This window comes from Ambystoma mexicanum, chromosome 5q (genome assembly GCF_040938575.1).
Source record: "Ambystoma mexicanum isolate Mex_15411 chromosome 5q, UKY_AmexF1_1, whole genome shotgun sequence".
NCBI classification, from domain to species: domain Eukaryota; kingdom Metazoa; phylum Chordata; class Amphibia; order Caudata; family Ambystomatidae; genus Ambystoma; species Ambystoma mexicanum.
The window spans coordinates 50,297,841-50,315,442 of NC_090933.1; the positions used below are offsets into that span (position 1 = coordinate 50,297,841).

Below are 17,602 nucleotides of genomic sequence, written 5' to 3' on the forward strand. Positions count from 1 at the left end.
AATCAGTTCTTCGTCTCGGTGGCAGCAGGAAGAGAAGGAGATGCAGTTTCAAAATCCACTATTTCTAGATGGATTGTTCAATGCATCACTCTCTGCTATACTCTTGCTAAGAGAGAACTGCCCTTTAGGCCAAGAGCACACTCTACTCGAGGCACGGGGGCATCCATAGCATTCATTGCAAATGTTCCCCTTGAGTCCATCTGCAAAGCGGCTACCTGGAGTTCTGTGCACACCTTTACAAAACACTACTGTCTAGATACACACTCTAGATCTGACTCCCAGGTGGGACAGGCAGTATTAAGACACCTTTTCTCTACTGTTCCTTCTCATAACCCACCGCCAACTCCGGGTACTGCTCGCTAGTCTATGCACAGCATGTGATTCTAAGCAGATTAACAAACATCAGAAGAGAATGCATTACTTACCGTAAAAGCATTTCTGATGGTTGTATCTGCTTAGATTCACATGCGCCCGCCCTTCCTCCCCGCTCGGATGGAAGGAACATAGACTTCCTTTATATATCTCTCTTTTCTGTACTCACTCACGTCTAGAAGGCTCCCTCAGGGCAGAAAAATACAAACAGAGGGACCTCGACGCGTGAGGGATTGTGGGTACAACGCACGTCACTATAGGGATAGTGTTTCAGACACGCCTTGTCGACGTCCCCTTTTCGACTACGAAAAACAAAATGCAATACTCCGCAGTGACCACTGGATGTCGGACCTATGCACAGCATGTGAATCTAAGCAGATACAACCATCAGAAATGCTTTTACGGTAAGTAATGCATTCTCATATGGGGGGGATAAGGGGTTAAAACAGGTGTGGTGGGGCCTGGTGGGGGGTTAAAACATGGGGGTTAAAAACATGGGGAATCGTGGGGCTTGTGGGGGGTGCCCCCCCAATTAAAATTAAAACATTTGTTATTTTGCCAGTAAAAATGTTTTGGTAAAATATACCTCAAACAAAAGGTTTTCGGTAAAATCACACAAGAACCTCTAGTCTACACACTACCTTTTTTTTTTTCTCACAATTGTCATCTGCTTTTCAGGGAAAAAGACAATGATCTGTCATAATTTTGCATGCCTTCCTATCTTCAATTACTGTTTCCTCGTGAGTATCTTTGGTTGAGAACAAAAGGATTACTACCATATAAAACCATTAGTTATTATTGTCCAAGCGTTTCCGCAATGACGTTGAAATAATGATCAGGCATGTCTGTTTATGAGATAATAGTATTCGCCATTTATAAAGCGCCCTTGCCACATTTGTATGGCCTCCATGCACTTTGTGGTTGGAATGTCCTCGGTGACCCCAGTCCATGTGTAGGATGTTCTAAGAGTTTACATTAAAAGATGCTTGTGTTCATTTTTGCCGGCTTAGGATTTAGGTGGGCTGGTTAGGCTCCAGTAAGCAGCCCGGGGGTCACTCACGTGGCTGGGTGCTGTTGGTGTTTTAGGATAGAGTGCTAGTGCTGAAGATTCAATGTATGCCCAGCTAGACTGAATTTTGTTTTCGTTGGTTGTCGCTGTATATTAATGGCAGAGGTGTTGAGGTATGTCAGGGGTTTCAGTGTGGACGGCTATGTGTGCTGCTAGACTGGAATAGCATAGCTGCATTCTAGGGTGCATGGATGGGTGGCCGTGCCTGTGTCCACAGACGTGGTGTAAGGTATATAACTGTACACTTGGATGGAATTCGACTGCAGTGTTCTGTTTTCTTGGTCCAATGCGATTGGCTCATTTCGCTATTCGTGATTTCCCTGGAACGAAAGTCTGAACAGTGGGAGAGGCACCTGGAGGGATGGCGGGGAGGACGATAGTTAGTTACAGGGTGCCTCTGCAAACACTGCCAATATCTGTAGGGTATGAGTGGTAGGAGTGTTGTTGTGTTTGAGGAGGAGGACAATGGTTTGTTACGGTGTGCCTCAGCAAATGCTGCCAGCATCCTTGGGGTATTGGTGGGTAGGAGTGTTGTATTGGGGAGGATGCGTTTGTCACGGTGTGCTGCTGCGAGTGGTGCCGGCATTTGTGGGGTATTGATGGATGGGAGAGTTTTTGTGTTTGGGTCAGCGTTTCTGTGCGCCTATCGAGTGTGGAGAGTGGGGGGAGGGATTCATGAGGAGAGAGAGGGAAAAGCCTGGTTTTGAGGGCCTTTATGAATGCCAGGTGGTAGTCAATATTGCTAATGTGCAGTGGTAGAGAGTTCCAGATGATTAGTGCTTGGATGGAGAAAGAGTATCCGCCCAGTCTGGAGGATTTGTAATGTGGGACTACTAGGAGAGATGCTGTGCGAGATCTGAGAGTCCTTGAGGGTGGTAGCGATTGCGTAGTGTGTTCTCTGGGTGGTAGATTGATTAGCAGACGGGCTACAGCGTTTTGGATTCTTTGCAGTTTCTTTTGCTGAAACGGTGATGCGCCTAGATAAAGGCAGTTTGTGTAGTCTGAGTGAGCGAGGATGATGGATATGATGGCGGAGAAACTGTGAGGTAAGAGAAGATGCACCAGAGATGCGTTGGTGGAAGAAACAGGTTCTGGATACAGAGTTGATGTGTTGGGAGAGGGATAAGTCTGTGTCCAGTGTGCATTCAAGGTGTTTCACTGAGGTGGAGGTAGCTGGTGGGGGGCCTAGGGATTGCGGCCAGGGAAAAGGTTGGGGGAGGAGCGATGTTTTCCCGTTGACTAGGATTTCAGTTTTGCCAGGTTTGAGGATAGGGTGGTTGGTCATCATCTAGTAGTCAATATCCAAGAGGCATGATGACATATCTGGATGGTTGGAGCCCAGCTATTTGGGGATTTTGAGGATGATCTGGGTGTCTGTGTAGTTGTAGCAGGTAAGATTGTGGGAGCGGATGAGTGCGGGCAGATGTTTTAGATAGCTGTTGAAAAGCAGGGGAGATAGGGATGCTTCTTGTGGACCCCTTTTGTTACTGGTCGTGAGGTGGAGGTGAAGGGGTGTAGTAGCATGATTTGTGAGCAATTAAAGATGAAAGAGGGGGTCCAAGAGAGGGCTGTGTCATTGATTCTTAATGGGTGTAGCCTATCTAGAAGGATGGTATAGGAGGAAAAGAGATCAAGAATGATAAGTACAGCACAGCCTTCTGCATCAGATGTTCATTTTAGGTCCTCCCAGATGGACACTAGGGAGGATTCTGTTTCTCTGTGCGGTCTGAAGCCAGATTGTGCAGGGTCCAGGAGGCTGTTGGCTTCAGTGAAAAAGCAAAGCTGCTTGTATGCTGTGCAGTCCATGAGTTTGGCCATGAAGTGGGTGTTGTAGATTGGCCAGTAGTTCTGGGGAGGTGTGGATTGTGAACGTTTTATAATAAAGTGTCACATAGGGTTTGGGAGATGTGTGTGGGAGTTGGAGCATGCCGTGGAGTTGAATTTGGAAATTATTCTTCGAGTTTAAGATTGTGCCAATTCCATGTGTCTCGATAGACCTTTGAACAGCTTCCTTGAAAAGCATGGTTACAGTACACACTAACATCATGGTGTTTTAATGTTACCATTGACAATGCTGGATGTTTTCTTTACTGTTGAAGGGTGGCTACACAAGGAGGTGAAAAACAGCCCCAGGATGTCCTCCCTAAAAATGAAGAAGCGCTGGTTTGTCCTGACTCACAACTCCCTGGATTACTACAAGAGTTCAGAGAAGAGCTCGATGAAGTTGGGCACCTTGGTTCTCAACAGCCTGTGCTCGGTGGTGCCTCCTGATGAAAAAATATTCAAGGAGACAGGTAGGAGAATGTGCATGTTTGTGTATAGCAGTGCACATAATGTGATATCTAGCTCAATGTGTCTAAAACATTTTCAAACACATATATATATATATATATATATATATATATATATATATATTATTAGTTCAACCACTATGCTTTGCATATATACTGGAAACACAGCTGGGTTATGCACACTAAAGGGTGCATTGCATCCCGTAAGTGATGTAGTGGCACATTAGTAGGAGCCACTTGTGAAATATCAAAGGGTCTCTTTACTTTAGGTCCTTTACCCCTATCACCCGGAGGCGGATTGAAAAGACTGCAGCTGAGCCTGTCTCCACACACAAGAGTCTTGCATGATGTTGTTGATGATGGTGGTGGTGGTGGTGGTGGTGGTGGTGGGTGAGCGAGTGTGTGGGTGTGTCTAGCTTTTTAGGGTTTCCTTTTTTTCTGATGGAAAAGCACAAAAACACAACTAACTTTGTACAAATAGTTAAACCATGTCAAAAATAATCCTTATTATCCTAGGCCTACAGTTTTCAGCAAAGTAAACCTCTGATACTTAAACAGAAACACACATTGCTTGTCTGTCTAAACCACATGTGCGTTAGTAGTGATCTCCTAGCCCTATGTTTCATGTGTTGGGGTTACCTTCCTAAGCCTAGGGCCGCCTGACCCCATCCCAGGGTGTTGAGGAAATTATTACCAGGGCCTTTGTGTCAGAGCTATATACTACCTGGAAGTGGTACATGGTCAGAGTGTCCCCTTTGGGTCCAAAGGCCCCATTTCCGAGCCCAGTAACAGAGCACTTGAAGACCTGTGTTCTCAAATATGCCTTCCCCTTTAGACTACTCCTCATGTGTACGTGAGGTTAGTGGCAGTAAACCTTGGTAATAATACGAAGGATCAGGTTATATGTCTGCCAGATTCAATGAGTTGCAGAGAAGGAAGGAGTTGTCAAACAACACAGAGGCAACTTACTCCGGATCCCGGGGTACTCCCAGAAAATAATGGAAATCGCCTGCAATGAGTAGGAAAGATGCCAGGACTGCGGGAACAGTCATCGTTGTGGAGGAGCCACAGGCAGCTGGTGCAGAGCCTGGAGAAATGAGGCAGGACTCGAGTCTGACCCAAGGATGGCCACAGGGATTTTTCAAGCATCAATAGGCTGCAGACATGCACCAGATAGAGTGCATGCCCTATTGAAAAGACCAAGCCTACACAAAGTATTGAGACACATTGAAATTGACACCTTCCATTCCAAGGCAAGGAGACACTGACTAGGACATGCAGGGACCTATATACAATCAGGGAACAGGAAATAAGAGAGAAGCACAGTGAAGCACCAGGACAGCCCAGCAGCCTGAGTCTTGAGCCACAGGAGCAGAGAAACACCAGAACAGGGCAGAAAGCCTGGCCTGGGTCAGCATGCTGATGGTTCTGAGAGATCTTGGGAGCCTGACCAAAGCTAGTGGGCTTTTATATAACTGAAAGTCTCTGCAGGTGAGAGGAAATGTACTTGTGTTGGTGATAGTTCAAAGAAGTTCTTCAACATTTGCACATATTTGTTAAGCTGATCGGCCCGAGAGGACCGCGTACCTGTAATCCTGGTGGTTGGTCTTGCTGAGGTCGCCAGTCTGGAGTCCAGGAACTGATGAATTAGCGGCACGAGGAATCAGCCCCTCCACCACCCAAAAGAGGAACTGGGTGAAGGTTGGACCGACCCCCAATGTCACGATAAGTACTCGCCAGATGAGCGTGACTCGAGGATTGATGGCTCAGGTTGGTGACACTGTAGTTCAGGTAGAGCCGATTGTAGATATCATGAATCTTCCGGAACCAATGTAACAGTGAGGTATTACAGTTGATAGAAAAGTCCGGTTGGTGCTGATAGTTCCAGAGGTTTGCAGGATTAGGTTCGGAGGTAGGCAAAACAGGAAGAGAGAGAACAGCTGGAGGCTAGCTGGTACTGGGCAAGTCCCGGGTAAGTCTGAAGATGGGCAGACCCAGTGCCGACAACAAGTCAGGGCTGGAGGCAGGCAGGCTCAGGACAGGCCCCAGGTAAGGCTGGAGGTAGGTTGGCTCAAGACAGGCCACAGGAAAGTGCTGGAGGTAGGCTGACCCAGGACTGGCCACAGGTAAGGCTGGAGGCAGGCTGGCTCAAGACAAGCCACAGGTATGGGCTGGAGACTGGCTGACCCAGGACAGGCCACAGGTAAGGCTGGAGGCAGGCTGGCTCAAGACAAGCCACAGGTATGGGCTGGAGACTGGCTGACCCAGGACAGGCCACAGGTAAGGGCTGGAGATGGGCTGACCCAGGACAGGCCACAAGTAAAGGCAGGTGGTAGGCTGACCCAGGACAGGCCACAGGTAAGGACTGAAGGTAAGCTGACCCAGGACAGGCCACGGGTAAGGAATGGAGGTAAGCTGACCCAGGACAGGCCACAGGTAAGGCTGGAAGAGAGCTGGTCCAGGACAGGCCACAGGTAAGTGCAGGAGGCAGCTGGCCCAGAACAGGCCACAGGTAAGTGCAGGAGGCAAGCTGGCCCAGGACAGGCAGCAGGTAAGTAAGAGGCAGGAACAACGAGGCGAGCGAAGCGAACCGCGTTGAGACGCGACTCGCTGTGAATTGCGGCCTCTTTTATGGGCCGCCGGCGCCCGAAAGGCCTGGGACGCAAGCCGTTCCGTTTCCGGACGCCGGCGGACCCATAACGAGGCTTGAGAAGCAAGCCCCGCTAGGGAGATGAGTTCGGCCCACGGCGCATGCGCGGAGCCGAGAGAGAGGCCTTCCGCGCATGCGCCGAAGGCCGCCAGCCCTGTAGCCCGCCACTCCCCTCCCGGCGAGCCCCCGGAAGCAGATGCGCGGATAGACTCGCCAGGAGGGGAAGAGAGCGGCAGACCCCCGTCTCCCGCGTGACATAACACTATGCCCCCTCCCAGGAAGGCCCGGAGCTCCGGGTTTCCAGGGAAACCGTACATAGAACTCACGTATCAACCGGGGAGCATGTACATGTTGGCGTGGCTCCCATGTACGGTCACAGGCTGGGTACCCCTTCCAGTCAACCAAATAGTGGAGCACCCCTCTACGGAAACGGGCATCACAGATCTCGTGTACCTCAAACTCTGGGACACCCTGCACTAGGACAGAGGCCGGACGGGGAGGAGTGCGGCCATAAGCATCGACCACATAGGGCTTTAACAAGGACACGTGAAAAACGGGATGTACATGCCAAGAAGAGGGTAGGCGTAGGCGAAAGGATACGGAGGACAACCGTTTGGTAATAACAAAGGGACCCAAGTATCGAGGAGCCAGTTTGACGGGCAAATTGCGGAGTGGCAAATTCTTTGAGGACAACCACACCTTGTCACCCTCCTGAAAGTCGGGTTCTACACTCCTCTTCCTGTCTGCCTGTCTCTTCATCCAATCTTTGGCCTCACTTAGGATCTTGCTTGCCAGTTCTTGTTGATTCCGAATGTGTTTGACCAGATCATCAGCAGAAGGAACAGTACTAGATGGAATGGGTTGAAAGGGCATCAATCGAGGATGTAAACCAGTGGAACAGAAGAATGGACTGACTCCGGTGGAAGCATGGACGGTGTTATTATATGAAACCTCGGCCAGATCTAGTCCATCTTTCCAGTTTGATTGTGTGGCATTAGCAAAACAACGGAGGTACCCCTCCAAAGTCTGATTGGTCCTTTCGGTCAGCCCGTTGGTCTGTGGGTGGTAGCCTGAGCTTAGAGCTCTATGTATTCCTAAATGACCGCATACCTGTTTCCAGAATGAAGAAAGGAATTGGGTTCCTCTATCCGATATGATTTTCTCTGGTAGGCCGTGCAGCCGGTAGATGTCATGCAGAAATGCCGAAGCCATTTGGGTAGCTGTAGGGATCTTCCGAAATGGGATGAAATGAGCCAGTTTAGTGAAGCAGTCTACGACCACCATTATACAGGTGTAACCTTCAGATGGGGGCAAATCCACAATGAAATCAGTAGCGATCGTATGCCATGGATAGAGAGCTGTTTCAGTGGGCATTAATAAACCCAATGGCCGTTTTCTGGGAACCTTGCACTGTGCACATATTGGACAGCTGTCGATGTACTTCTGGACCTCAGTCGCCCAACCTGGCCACCAGAACTGTCGAGAAATCAACTCTCGAGTGGCTCTGACCCCACGGTGTCCTCCTATGGGTGAATCATGGAATCCATGTAAAATGCCCCTCCTAATGGCTCCTTTAGGTATGTAAAGTCTCTTCTGAAAAAACAAGAGTCCCTCTCGTTCAGAAACTGAGTGACGACTAAGAAGGGTTGTTCTTTCGGGGTCCAACCGAGTGGCTTCTGCGATGGACTTAAGGTGAGAGGACAAAGCCAGCAGGAAATGGCGAGGAGAAATCAATGGCTGTTCAGGACCTTGCGTCCCATCAACATTTTCCAAGGACCTGGAGAGAGCATCTGCTTTTATATTGGAAGTTCCCGGGATATAAGTGACATGGAACTCGAATGGAGAGAAGAAGAAGGCCCACCGGGCTTGACGAGGAGTCCGACATTGCAGAGAGCGAAGATATTGCAGATTGCGATGGTCGGTTCGCACTTCTACAGAAAAACGGGCTCCGAGGAGAAAATGTCTCCATTCCTCGATGCGGTCTTGATGGCCAACAATTCCCTTTCTATCACCGCGTAGTTTCGTTCGCTGGGACTCAACTTGCGAGAAAAATAGGCAACTGGATGTTCCACTAACGTGGCTGGATCTTTCTGGAGAAGGACGGCTCCGACCGCGAAGCTGGAAGCATCGGCCTCTACAATGTAGGGCAAGTCCTCCTGGGGATGGCGCAGGATGGGAGCAGCCATAAAAGCCGATTTTAATACTCCAAAAGCCTGGGAAGCCACAGGACTCCATTCGAAAGCGATCTTGCTGCTGGTAAGACTGGTGAGGGGAGCTGAGATCCGCGAGTAATGTGGAATAAAGCGCCTGTAGAAGTTTGCGAACCCCAAAAATCGTTGGAGAGCCTTGATATCGTGTGGGTGTTTCCATTCTTGTATGGCTAGAACCTTCTTGGGATCCATCCCAACTCCTTCTTGATTGATAATGAATCCCAAAAATTCGATACTGGTCTGGTGAAAGCTACATTTCTCTGCCTTGGCGAACAAATTGTTGATGGATAGTCGATGAAGGACCTCACGAACGTGTTCCACATGCTCGTCCAAGGACTTAGAGAATATCAGTATGTCATCCAGATAAACCCAAACGGACAATCCTAACAGGTCACCAAAGATGTGGTCCATAAATCGTTGAAAAACAGCGGGGGCATTACATAAGCCGAAGGGCATAACCCGGTATTCAAAGTGCCCAAAGGAAGTTTTGAAAGCTGTCTTCCACTCGTCCCCATTCCTGATGCGTATCAAATGATAAGCTCCACGGAGGTCCAATTTGGAGAAGATTCGTGCAGTATGCAGGGTTTCAAGGATACTACGAATCAAAGGTAACGGGTACCGGTCCTTGGCTGTAATGTCATTCAACTGTTGGTAGTCGACACAGGGTCTCAACGTGCCTTCTTTCTTCTTTACGAAGAACAGGGGAAATCCTGCAGGTGACTTTGACGGTACAATGTACCCCTTTTCTAGACTTTCAGATAAATAAGCCTGAAGAACTTGCTTCTCGTCACGGGTCAACGCGTACAACTTCCCATGAGGTATGACATGGTTCGGCAACAGGTCAATGGAGCAATCAAAGGACCGGTGTGGAGGAAGGGGTATGTTGCCGGGTTCAGAAAATACCTGTTTGTAATCGGCATATACCTGTGGAACCAGAGACGTGGAACATAGATGAACCCCATTGTTGTCCGTCTTTAGGGAAGTCGAAACGGTCATGGTGGGAACAGATAGCTTGCATCCTTGAGCACACCTTTCGGAGGAAAAGGTTAAAGTCTGAGTTCTCCAGTCTATCAACGGATTGTGATGTTGTAACCATGGTAGTCCTAGGACCATCTTGTAGTTAGGTGACTTAATAACATCAAAGGAGAGTTCCTCGTAATGATCAGTAATCTGAAGAGCCAATCCGACCGTGAACTGGCTAATAGGCCCCGAAGACAAGGGGGTACCATCAATAAGCTCCACCGACAAGGGAGTAGGCCTGGAAACGAGTGGTATTTTATGTCGGGCGACGAATGTTTCGTCGATGTAGTTGCCGGAAGCCCCACAATCTAGCAGACCAGATATCTCCAGGTCTCTGTCTGGTAATTTAATCCTGACCTTTAGGGTCTGTAGCACCACTGGTTGCATGGGCCGACGAATGGAACAAATAACCGAAGGGTCTGAGGAGGAGATGGGACCTGTCGTTGCCCTTCCTATAAACGACAGGTCTCCTAGTTTCCCGACTTCTTCTTTTGCGGACGTAAAGGACATATACTCAGATAATGCCCAGCTGCTCCACAGTAAAGACACAGACGCAAAGACCTCCTTCGTTTCTTCTCTTCTTCCGACAAAGGCCCTCTCATGGCTCCTACTTGCATGGGCTCAGATCCGGACTCGGTTGATCCAAATGAACCAGCAGGCGAGTTGGTCGTCCGGGAACCGCTTCTGTCAAACCGACGTCTCTCAGCCTTTCGTTCGGTTAGCCTTTGGTCAATACGAAGTACTTGATCAATCAAGAGTTGAAGACTCTCCGGCTCGGGGATGTGGAGTAATTTGTCTTTGTACTCCTCTCTCAGGCCTCGACGAAACAGCGTTTTCTGTGTGATTTCGGGCCACTGAGAGTCGGTAGCCAAAAGTCGGAAGCGACTGATGTAGGTGATGACGTCATTGCTTCCCTGTTTGTAGTCCATCAACTGATTCTGTGCGACGGAGGCCAGGTTCGGCGTCTGGAATACTTCCAGAAAGGCTTTTTCGAAGGCAGCAAAGTCATTCAAAATAGGACTGTTCGTGACCACAAACGGGGTTGCCCAAGCTAATGCGTTCCCAGTTAGATTCCCCAGGATATAGCCAATCTTGGCCCTATCGTTGTTAAAGTGGGTGGACCTGAAGAGGAAATGGATCCTACAGTGGTTACAAAACTCTGCCACCCGTCTAGGATCGCCGTCGAATTTGATGGGTGTTGTGTGAGCCAATGGTCCCTCTATCTGAGAAGAACTGGGTGCTCCTTGTGTTATCATTTGGCGTAATGTTTGATTCTCTTGATGCAGGGCGGTCATCTCAGCTCTGAGTGCCAGCAATTCGTTCCTCATTTCTTGCGATTCATCCATCTCCGAATCTGAAGGCAGGCGTCTCAATCTGTTAAGCTGATCGGCCCGAGAGGACCGCGTACCTGTAATCTTGGTGGTTGGTCTTGCTGAGGTCGCCAGTCTGGAGTCCAGGAACTGATGAATTAGCGGCACGAGGAATCAGCCCCTCCACCACCCAAAAGAGGAACTGGGTGAAGGTTGGACCGACCCCCAATGTCACGATAAGTACTCGCCAGATGAGCGTGACTCGAGGATTGATGGCTCAGGTTGGTGACACTGTAGTTCAGGTAGAGCCGATTGTAGATATCATGAATCTTCCGGAACCAATGTAACAGTGAGGTATTACAGTTGATAGAAAAGTCCGGTTGGTGCTGATAGTTCCAGAGGTTTGCAGGATTAGGTTCGGAGGTAGGCAAAACAGGAAGAGAGAGAACAGCTGGAGGCTAGCTGGTACTGGGCAAGTCCCGGGTAAGTCTGAAGATGGGCAGACCCAGTGCCGACAACAAGTCAGGGCTGGAGGCAGGCAGGCTCAGGACAGGCCCCAGGTAAGGCTGGAGGTAGGTTGGCTCAAGACAGGCCACAGGAAAGTGCTGGAGGTAGGCTGACCCAGGACTGGCCACAGGTAAGGCTGGAGGCAGGCTGGCTCAAGACAAGCCACAGGTATGGGCTGGAGACTGGCTGACCCAGGACAGGCCACAGGTAAGGCTGGAGGCAGGCTGGCTCAAGACAAGCCACAGGTATGGGCTGGAGACTGGCTGACCCAGGACAGGCCACAGGTAAGGGCTGGAGATGGGCTGACCCAGGACAGGCCACAAGTAAAGGCAGGTGGTAGGCTGACCCAGGACAGGCCACAGGTAAGGACTGAAGGTAAGCTGACCCAGGACAGGCCACGGGTAAGGAATGGAGGTAAGCTGACCCAGGACAGGCCACAGGTAAGGCTGGAAGAGAGCTGGTCCAGGACAGGCCACAGGTAAGTGCAGGAGGCAGCTGGCCCAGAACAGGCCACAGGTAAGTGCAGGAGGCAAGCTGGCCCAGGACAGGCCGCAGGTAAGTAAGAGGCAGGAACAACGAGGCGAGCGAAGCGAACCGCGTTGAGACGCGACTCGCTGTGAATTGCGGCCTCTTTTATGGGCCGCCGGCGCCCGAAAGGCCTGGGACGCAAGCCGTTCCGTTTCCGGACGCCGGCGGACCCATAACGAGGCTTGAGAAGCAAGCCCCGCTAGGGAGATGAGTTCGGCCCACGGCGCATGCGCGGAGCCGAGAGAGAGGCCTTCCGCGCATGCGCCGAAGGCCGCCAGCCCTGTAGCCCGCCACTCCCCTCCCGGCGAGCCCCCGGAAGCAGATGCGCGGATAGACTCGCCAGGAGGGGAAGAGAGCGGCAGACCCCCGTCTCCCGCGTGACATAACAATATTAAAACTAAAGCAGGACAGCTCCCCATTGAGACTGGGGTCATTTCAGGCGCAAGGTGAAAGACAAAGGGCTGCAGAGTTGTGGACTTGTCCCTCGCTTCCTGCCTTCTCAGACACCCTGGAGCCTTGGCAGGGAATACAAAGGATTCCCGCCGAAGACAAAACTCCCACTGAGGTCGTTCCCTCCTAGAATCGTGGGGGAAGACCTCAGAAACTACAAGCAAGCAATATGAAAAAGGAGCCTGCCATTTTCGAAAAATGGTGTCCCTCTGTGCATTACCAAGGCTGCTTTAACAGCCTGTGAGTAATAAGAGTAACATGTCACTAAGTTAAAACCACTGCCACCAACCATTCAAGCAAGCTTGCAATTGTAACAAAAATGTTACAGGTAAGTAAGAAAGGGGATACAGTGTATCCCACCAACACTCCACATGAGGTGGTATGTGCTGGCTCACTATTAAAAGGGAGATGACAATCGCTCTTTAATACTTGGGAACTATAGTTCTCACGAGTTTAGCCAGAGAAAATTAAAAGGAGAGCCCAAAAGGGCAACCCAGCAACAATAGGATAAATATGCCAAAAGTTGCCAAAGAGGATCAAATTAAAAGGACACTATGGAGAGTCTTAAAACTGTCACCCATAAAAAGAGTAAAAGGATCTGTGAGTGTGGAAAAAGGTTCCCACTCACTGATGTATAGGGAAAAATAATCCACTAGTACAGCAAAACGTTCTGGGGGTCTCACAAGTGAAGGAGATGTATCACTAAACTTAAAATCCTACCTAACAATCACTTTGTAATGTATACAGTTAACACCACTGTACACACATCGAATGATGCATAAAGGATCCAAAAGGAAAATCTTTCCAAGCAACGGTTCTTGGAAGGTTGCAGGCTCGTCCTCCCCATGCTGCTTTCTAGAGTTAGTGCATGGGAATAGTCTTCAGGCGTAACCAAGGTAAAGGAGCAAACCCTTCTTATATGTGGGATATTGTGAGCAGGGCTGAAGCAGGTCAAATCATTGCATGTATTCCAAGAGTCTGGAGGCCACGCAACCATGCAAGTATTTGGTTCATACAGCATCCTCTGCCTTCTTCTAAGCTTTCTCACATGTGTGGATTCAGCCTTCAATCCACACACAAACAAAATATGTATATAGCCACATTTGCATTTCACTCACTCATTGAAGCCGTGACTGTCTTGTACTCTGTACTGGATTTAAACGGGTTCCCACTAGGAACATGCCGCAGTTATAGCACACTTTTTCCCCACAATGATTTTACAAAGTTGCAGCCCACCATTGTAGCCCCGGCAGCCAGCTGTGTGAGCAGAGCTGCACAGAGAAACATGATAGTTTATGTGCCCGGACCAAGAAGGGCATAGTGTCTCAAGCAGCACAAGACAATCTGTGTTCACATCTCATAGGTCCCATTTGAGGACCCATCAGGGGAAAAGTCATGTTCATTGAGTTGGCCGAATTACAAATACACAGATCCCTGTGCCACAGTGGCATGATGGGACTTGTTTTGATCTCTCAAGGGCAACAATGACCATGTTTGCACTGTTATTTTGAAAATTATAAACAAATCTAAGACCTGTGTCATTAAATAATTAGGCAGTGAATGGTTAATTTAGTAGCATAGTCTATAAATTGGGCTTGTGCTGGAAATAAATGCTAGCACATAATTTGAAGAGCATGTGCCACAGACACAGCAGAGCAATTGGACCGGGAAAGCAAGGGTTAATCTATAGACCAGACCACCCTGCTGAAAGATTAGATGTTACTATATAACCCGATTTCTTGGTACTCCATTTATTGCTCTCTGAAGGATTGTGCCTGCTACAGAATTTAAACCTGTGACTGCAGTTTGCACACAGATGCGGTAGGCAGGCATGTAAAAATAATATTTATGGAAATTCTTCTGAAGAAGTGGCTACAGCATGCATCATAACCTTTGACTTCTGATTCTTTAGGGAACTGGAATGTTACAGTTTATGGACGAAAACACTGCTACCGTCTCTACACAAAGCTGCTCAACGAGGCCACAAGGTGGTCAAGCGCCATCCAGAATGTGATTGACACCAAGGCACCGATCGACACACCCACACAGCAACTCATCCAGGACATAAAGGTATGAAAAAGAAGGTGCAGCAACAGAATGGCTCCAATGAAGTGAGAAGATAGATGTTGGTTTGGGCAGACCACACTGAGGTGCCACACAAGTGCTAGGATCAGAATCCATCCTTCATAGTTGGGGATTCTGAGATCTGTGTCAAGAGCAGAGGTTACACTTTTGGGTCCTTCGCCACCCCTTCCCCACCCACAGACTTACAGGCTGTGGGAGGAGTCATTATTATGGAATAATTGCCCCCTCACCCTGTTTATGGGGGAAGGGAAAACATGTTGGCGAGGACAATTGTCCCAAGGCATTAATAACTCTGTCCAATGTCAAAGGCGATATTAGTATTTTGTGGGGTTTCTGCAATTTCTTTTTGTTTCCAGATTATCCAGGTTTTCCCTTTGATGAGGCTTGTTTTATTTTTGCTTTAAAATGTTCTGCATTTTCGTATTCTGTGGAATGCCCAAAAATGCTGAAAGGCCTTCATCCAGGAAAGTGGCTTTCCATTGTTGTGTAGATAAATGTCGGTACATAAGATGAAGGCAATGGTTGCATCTTTTCAGGTTGTTTATAAAGTGAGAATGTCTAGAATATCAGCAATAGGGAAATATATTCCTTTTTTTGCAACTTTCCTCTATTCACTTCAGTGGTGTTTGTGAGACAGGCATGCTATCAAGAGATGACACGGACAACAAGGATAACAGTTTTAAAACCTTTATTAAAAGTCTTTGGGTTGGTCTAACGCCCATCCTACCCTATACCTAAGGTGTGGTTTTCCCTGCATAAGTAAACTAAGGAAAATCTGTCAGTCAAAATCAAAAGTCTGTCTGTGTCAAAACCCTATGCTTGCCCTCACATCTAATGCTAAACATAGTTTAGGGATATCAGTAACCAAATAAATAGTGTTCAAACTAAAATGCTGAGCTTTGTCCAGTTCCTGGTTGCTCTTGGGCCCCTTTCCAGGTTTGAGACGGTTCCAACAAAAACATTTCTCGGGGTTCCCTTCCCCAAGTTCAACATAGTTCCAATAATGATTCACTGGATTCACAAAGTTCAACATGAGCTTAAAGTATTCTTTCCAAGCTCAAACACTGGTTCTTCCAAATACAATGTTCAACTTGTTGCCTATCTTCAACGAGAGCTTAGGGTTCCCTTCCCCAAACTTAACATACTTAATCCTTAAAGCTCAAAGTTCAATTGGTTCACAACATTCAAATAGGTGCTATGGGGTACCTTCCCCAAGCTAATAGCACTTCTTCTGTAAAGCACAATTGGTTCACAATGTCCCATGAGAGCTCAGGTTTCCAGTCCCCAGATTAAAGTGCTCACTCCTTAAAGCACAAAGTTTTGATAACTTCTTGTTCTTCAATTCCTTTTAACACTTTCCTTTGGGATGGGGCTTTCTTGTCGAGGCGCATTTAACAGACCGACTGGTCCACCCATTACAGGTCGCGTAAGCATTTGCCCTTGGCTTCTCACTTGGTTTCTCATTTGGCTTCTTATTTTCCCAAGCTTTGTTTGCAAGTTTCATTGGTAGGTGATTCACTTTCTTAAGCACCCTTTCCAATATATTCTATTTCGCTGGCTTTCAATAGCAGTCTCTTTTCTTTAACCGTTGGTCTCAAAGCATTACAATCAGGGTTTTGCTCCCACTTCACAGCTCCCCCTTCTGTTCATTCATAGTCTCTTTATCAAGTTCATTCTTTCATGATTCTTGTTTCGGAGGCTTTCGAGAATGTGCCATTTGTATGCAACCACTCTGATACAATGTAATTCACTTTAGCTTTCATACACTTGCACACCGGGTTTCTCGTATCACTTGAAACTCACTGGTCGCTTTGCTGCTTCCCACAGCTTATCCGCTCACATGATACCTTGCGGTTGAGGTCAGGGTCTCACCTACCTGCCCCTCAGACACTCCTGGGTCTGTTCCTCTGGCCAGGGGAACAAGCACTCCACAGCCGCAATGAAGGGACTGACAATCTCCACGGCTACCTTCTTCCGACCTCGACAGCGCCCTGGAGACACGGCTCCTTTGCCCCTCTTCCGCAGACCGCCTCACTCTGCACATCCTTAGCCTTTTGGTGCTCTGTCCTCTGTGGGTACTTTCCAGGCTGGACTGGCTTCTCTGCAGCACTCTCCCGACAATGCTCTCCTTTCTGCTGTAGGCTCCATCTTTTATACAACTAAGCCCTGTTAGGGGTTTCAAGTGTGAGTCCTTAGTCTCTCTTGCCTGGCCATAGTTAATACAGTGAACAGGACATGCCTGACCTTCATCTTTGTAGTCTTCCAAGTCCCTCTTCTTCGTCCCAGTACTAGAGTGATGTTTTTCTATGGGAAGTGTTCATTCCTCTTTGAAGCTTCTTCCTCTTCTCAGTACTTTGTGGGAACTCCTGGGAAAAAATAGGGCATGAGTGGAAATAGCCCATGACGGTAAGTCAGTGTTAGGGAAGGGGGATACCATGTCTTGCCATCCAGCACTCTCTCTCAATCCTCAAGGACCTTCCACCCAGGTGATCCTCCCTCGCTTGTCCGCCCCCATGGTCAGGATCCAAAAGTGATTGCCCTTCCGTGGCCACCTGAGCAGAAGATCCCGGGGGAGTGGTTGTGAGAGTGCCCTCTGGTTTCTCACATGTCCCCAGCATATCTTACCATAGTCTGGATCCTAGCTGGCATTTTATGGTGAGTGAGTCCCTTTGCCTTTTGAAGCTTCTGGAAAAAAACACTTAACTGCTGATTGACTGATAAGCAGTCAGCAACGGAAGCAGTGTGCCAATATGGATGATGAGTATCTTAAAATGAAGTAACTGTCTGAAGAGGTTTCTGAAGGGTCAGCCAGAGGTCTCTGTCACAGGGGTTCCACATTATCCCATAACAGAACTCTAACTGAACCTTTTTTCCTCTGCCACATCCTTCCATGAAATGTGTGGGAATAGGATGAAAACCAGATTTGCCTCTTCGATACCTCTTCTGGCCATCTACTCCTTTCCTATCCTAACTTCTCACATGTCATCCCTCTCTCGCTCTCCACTCTCTGCCGCTGTCTACCTACCTTTGTCCTGCTTCTCATGTACATTTTGAGGCAAAAGAGACCAAAGCAATATCATGCTGTTAGAAGGAATTTTCAGATCCGCCCC

At 48.4% G+C, this 17,602-nt stretch overlaps 1 protein-coding gene across 1 annotated transcript in view; it reads left to right on the plus strand.

Moving 5' to 3' along the window:
- Window positions 1-17,602, plus strand: part of MYO10 (myosin X) — a 640,382-nt gene that overhangs the window by 553,894 nt on the left and 68,886 nt on the right. The window contains exons 32-33 of the mRNA XM_069620501.1: window positions 3,541-3,735; window positions 14,320-14,477. Of these exons, the coding sequence (XP_069476602.1) occupies window positions 3,541-3,735; window positions 14,320-14,477 (353 nt within the window). The remainder of the gene's footprint in view (window positions 1-3,540; window positions 3,736-14,319; window positions 14,478-17,602) is intronic.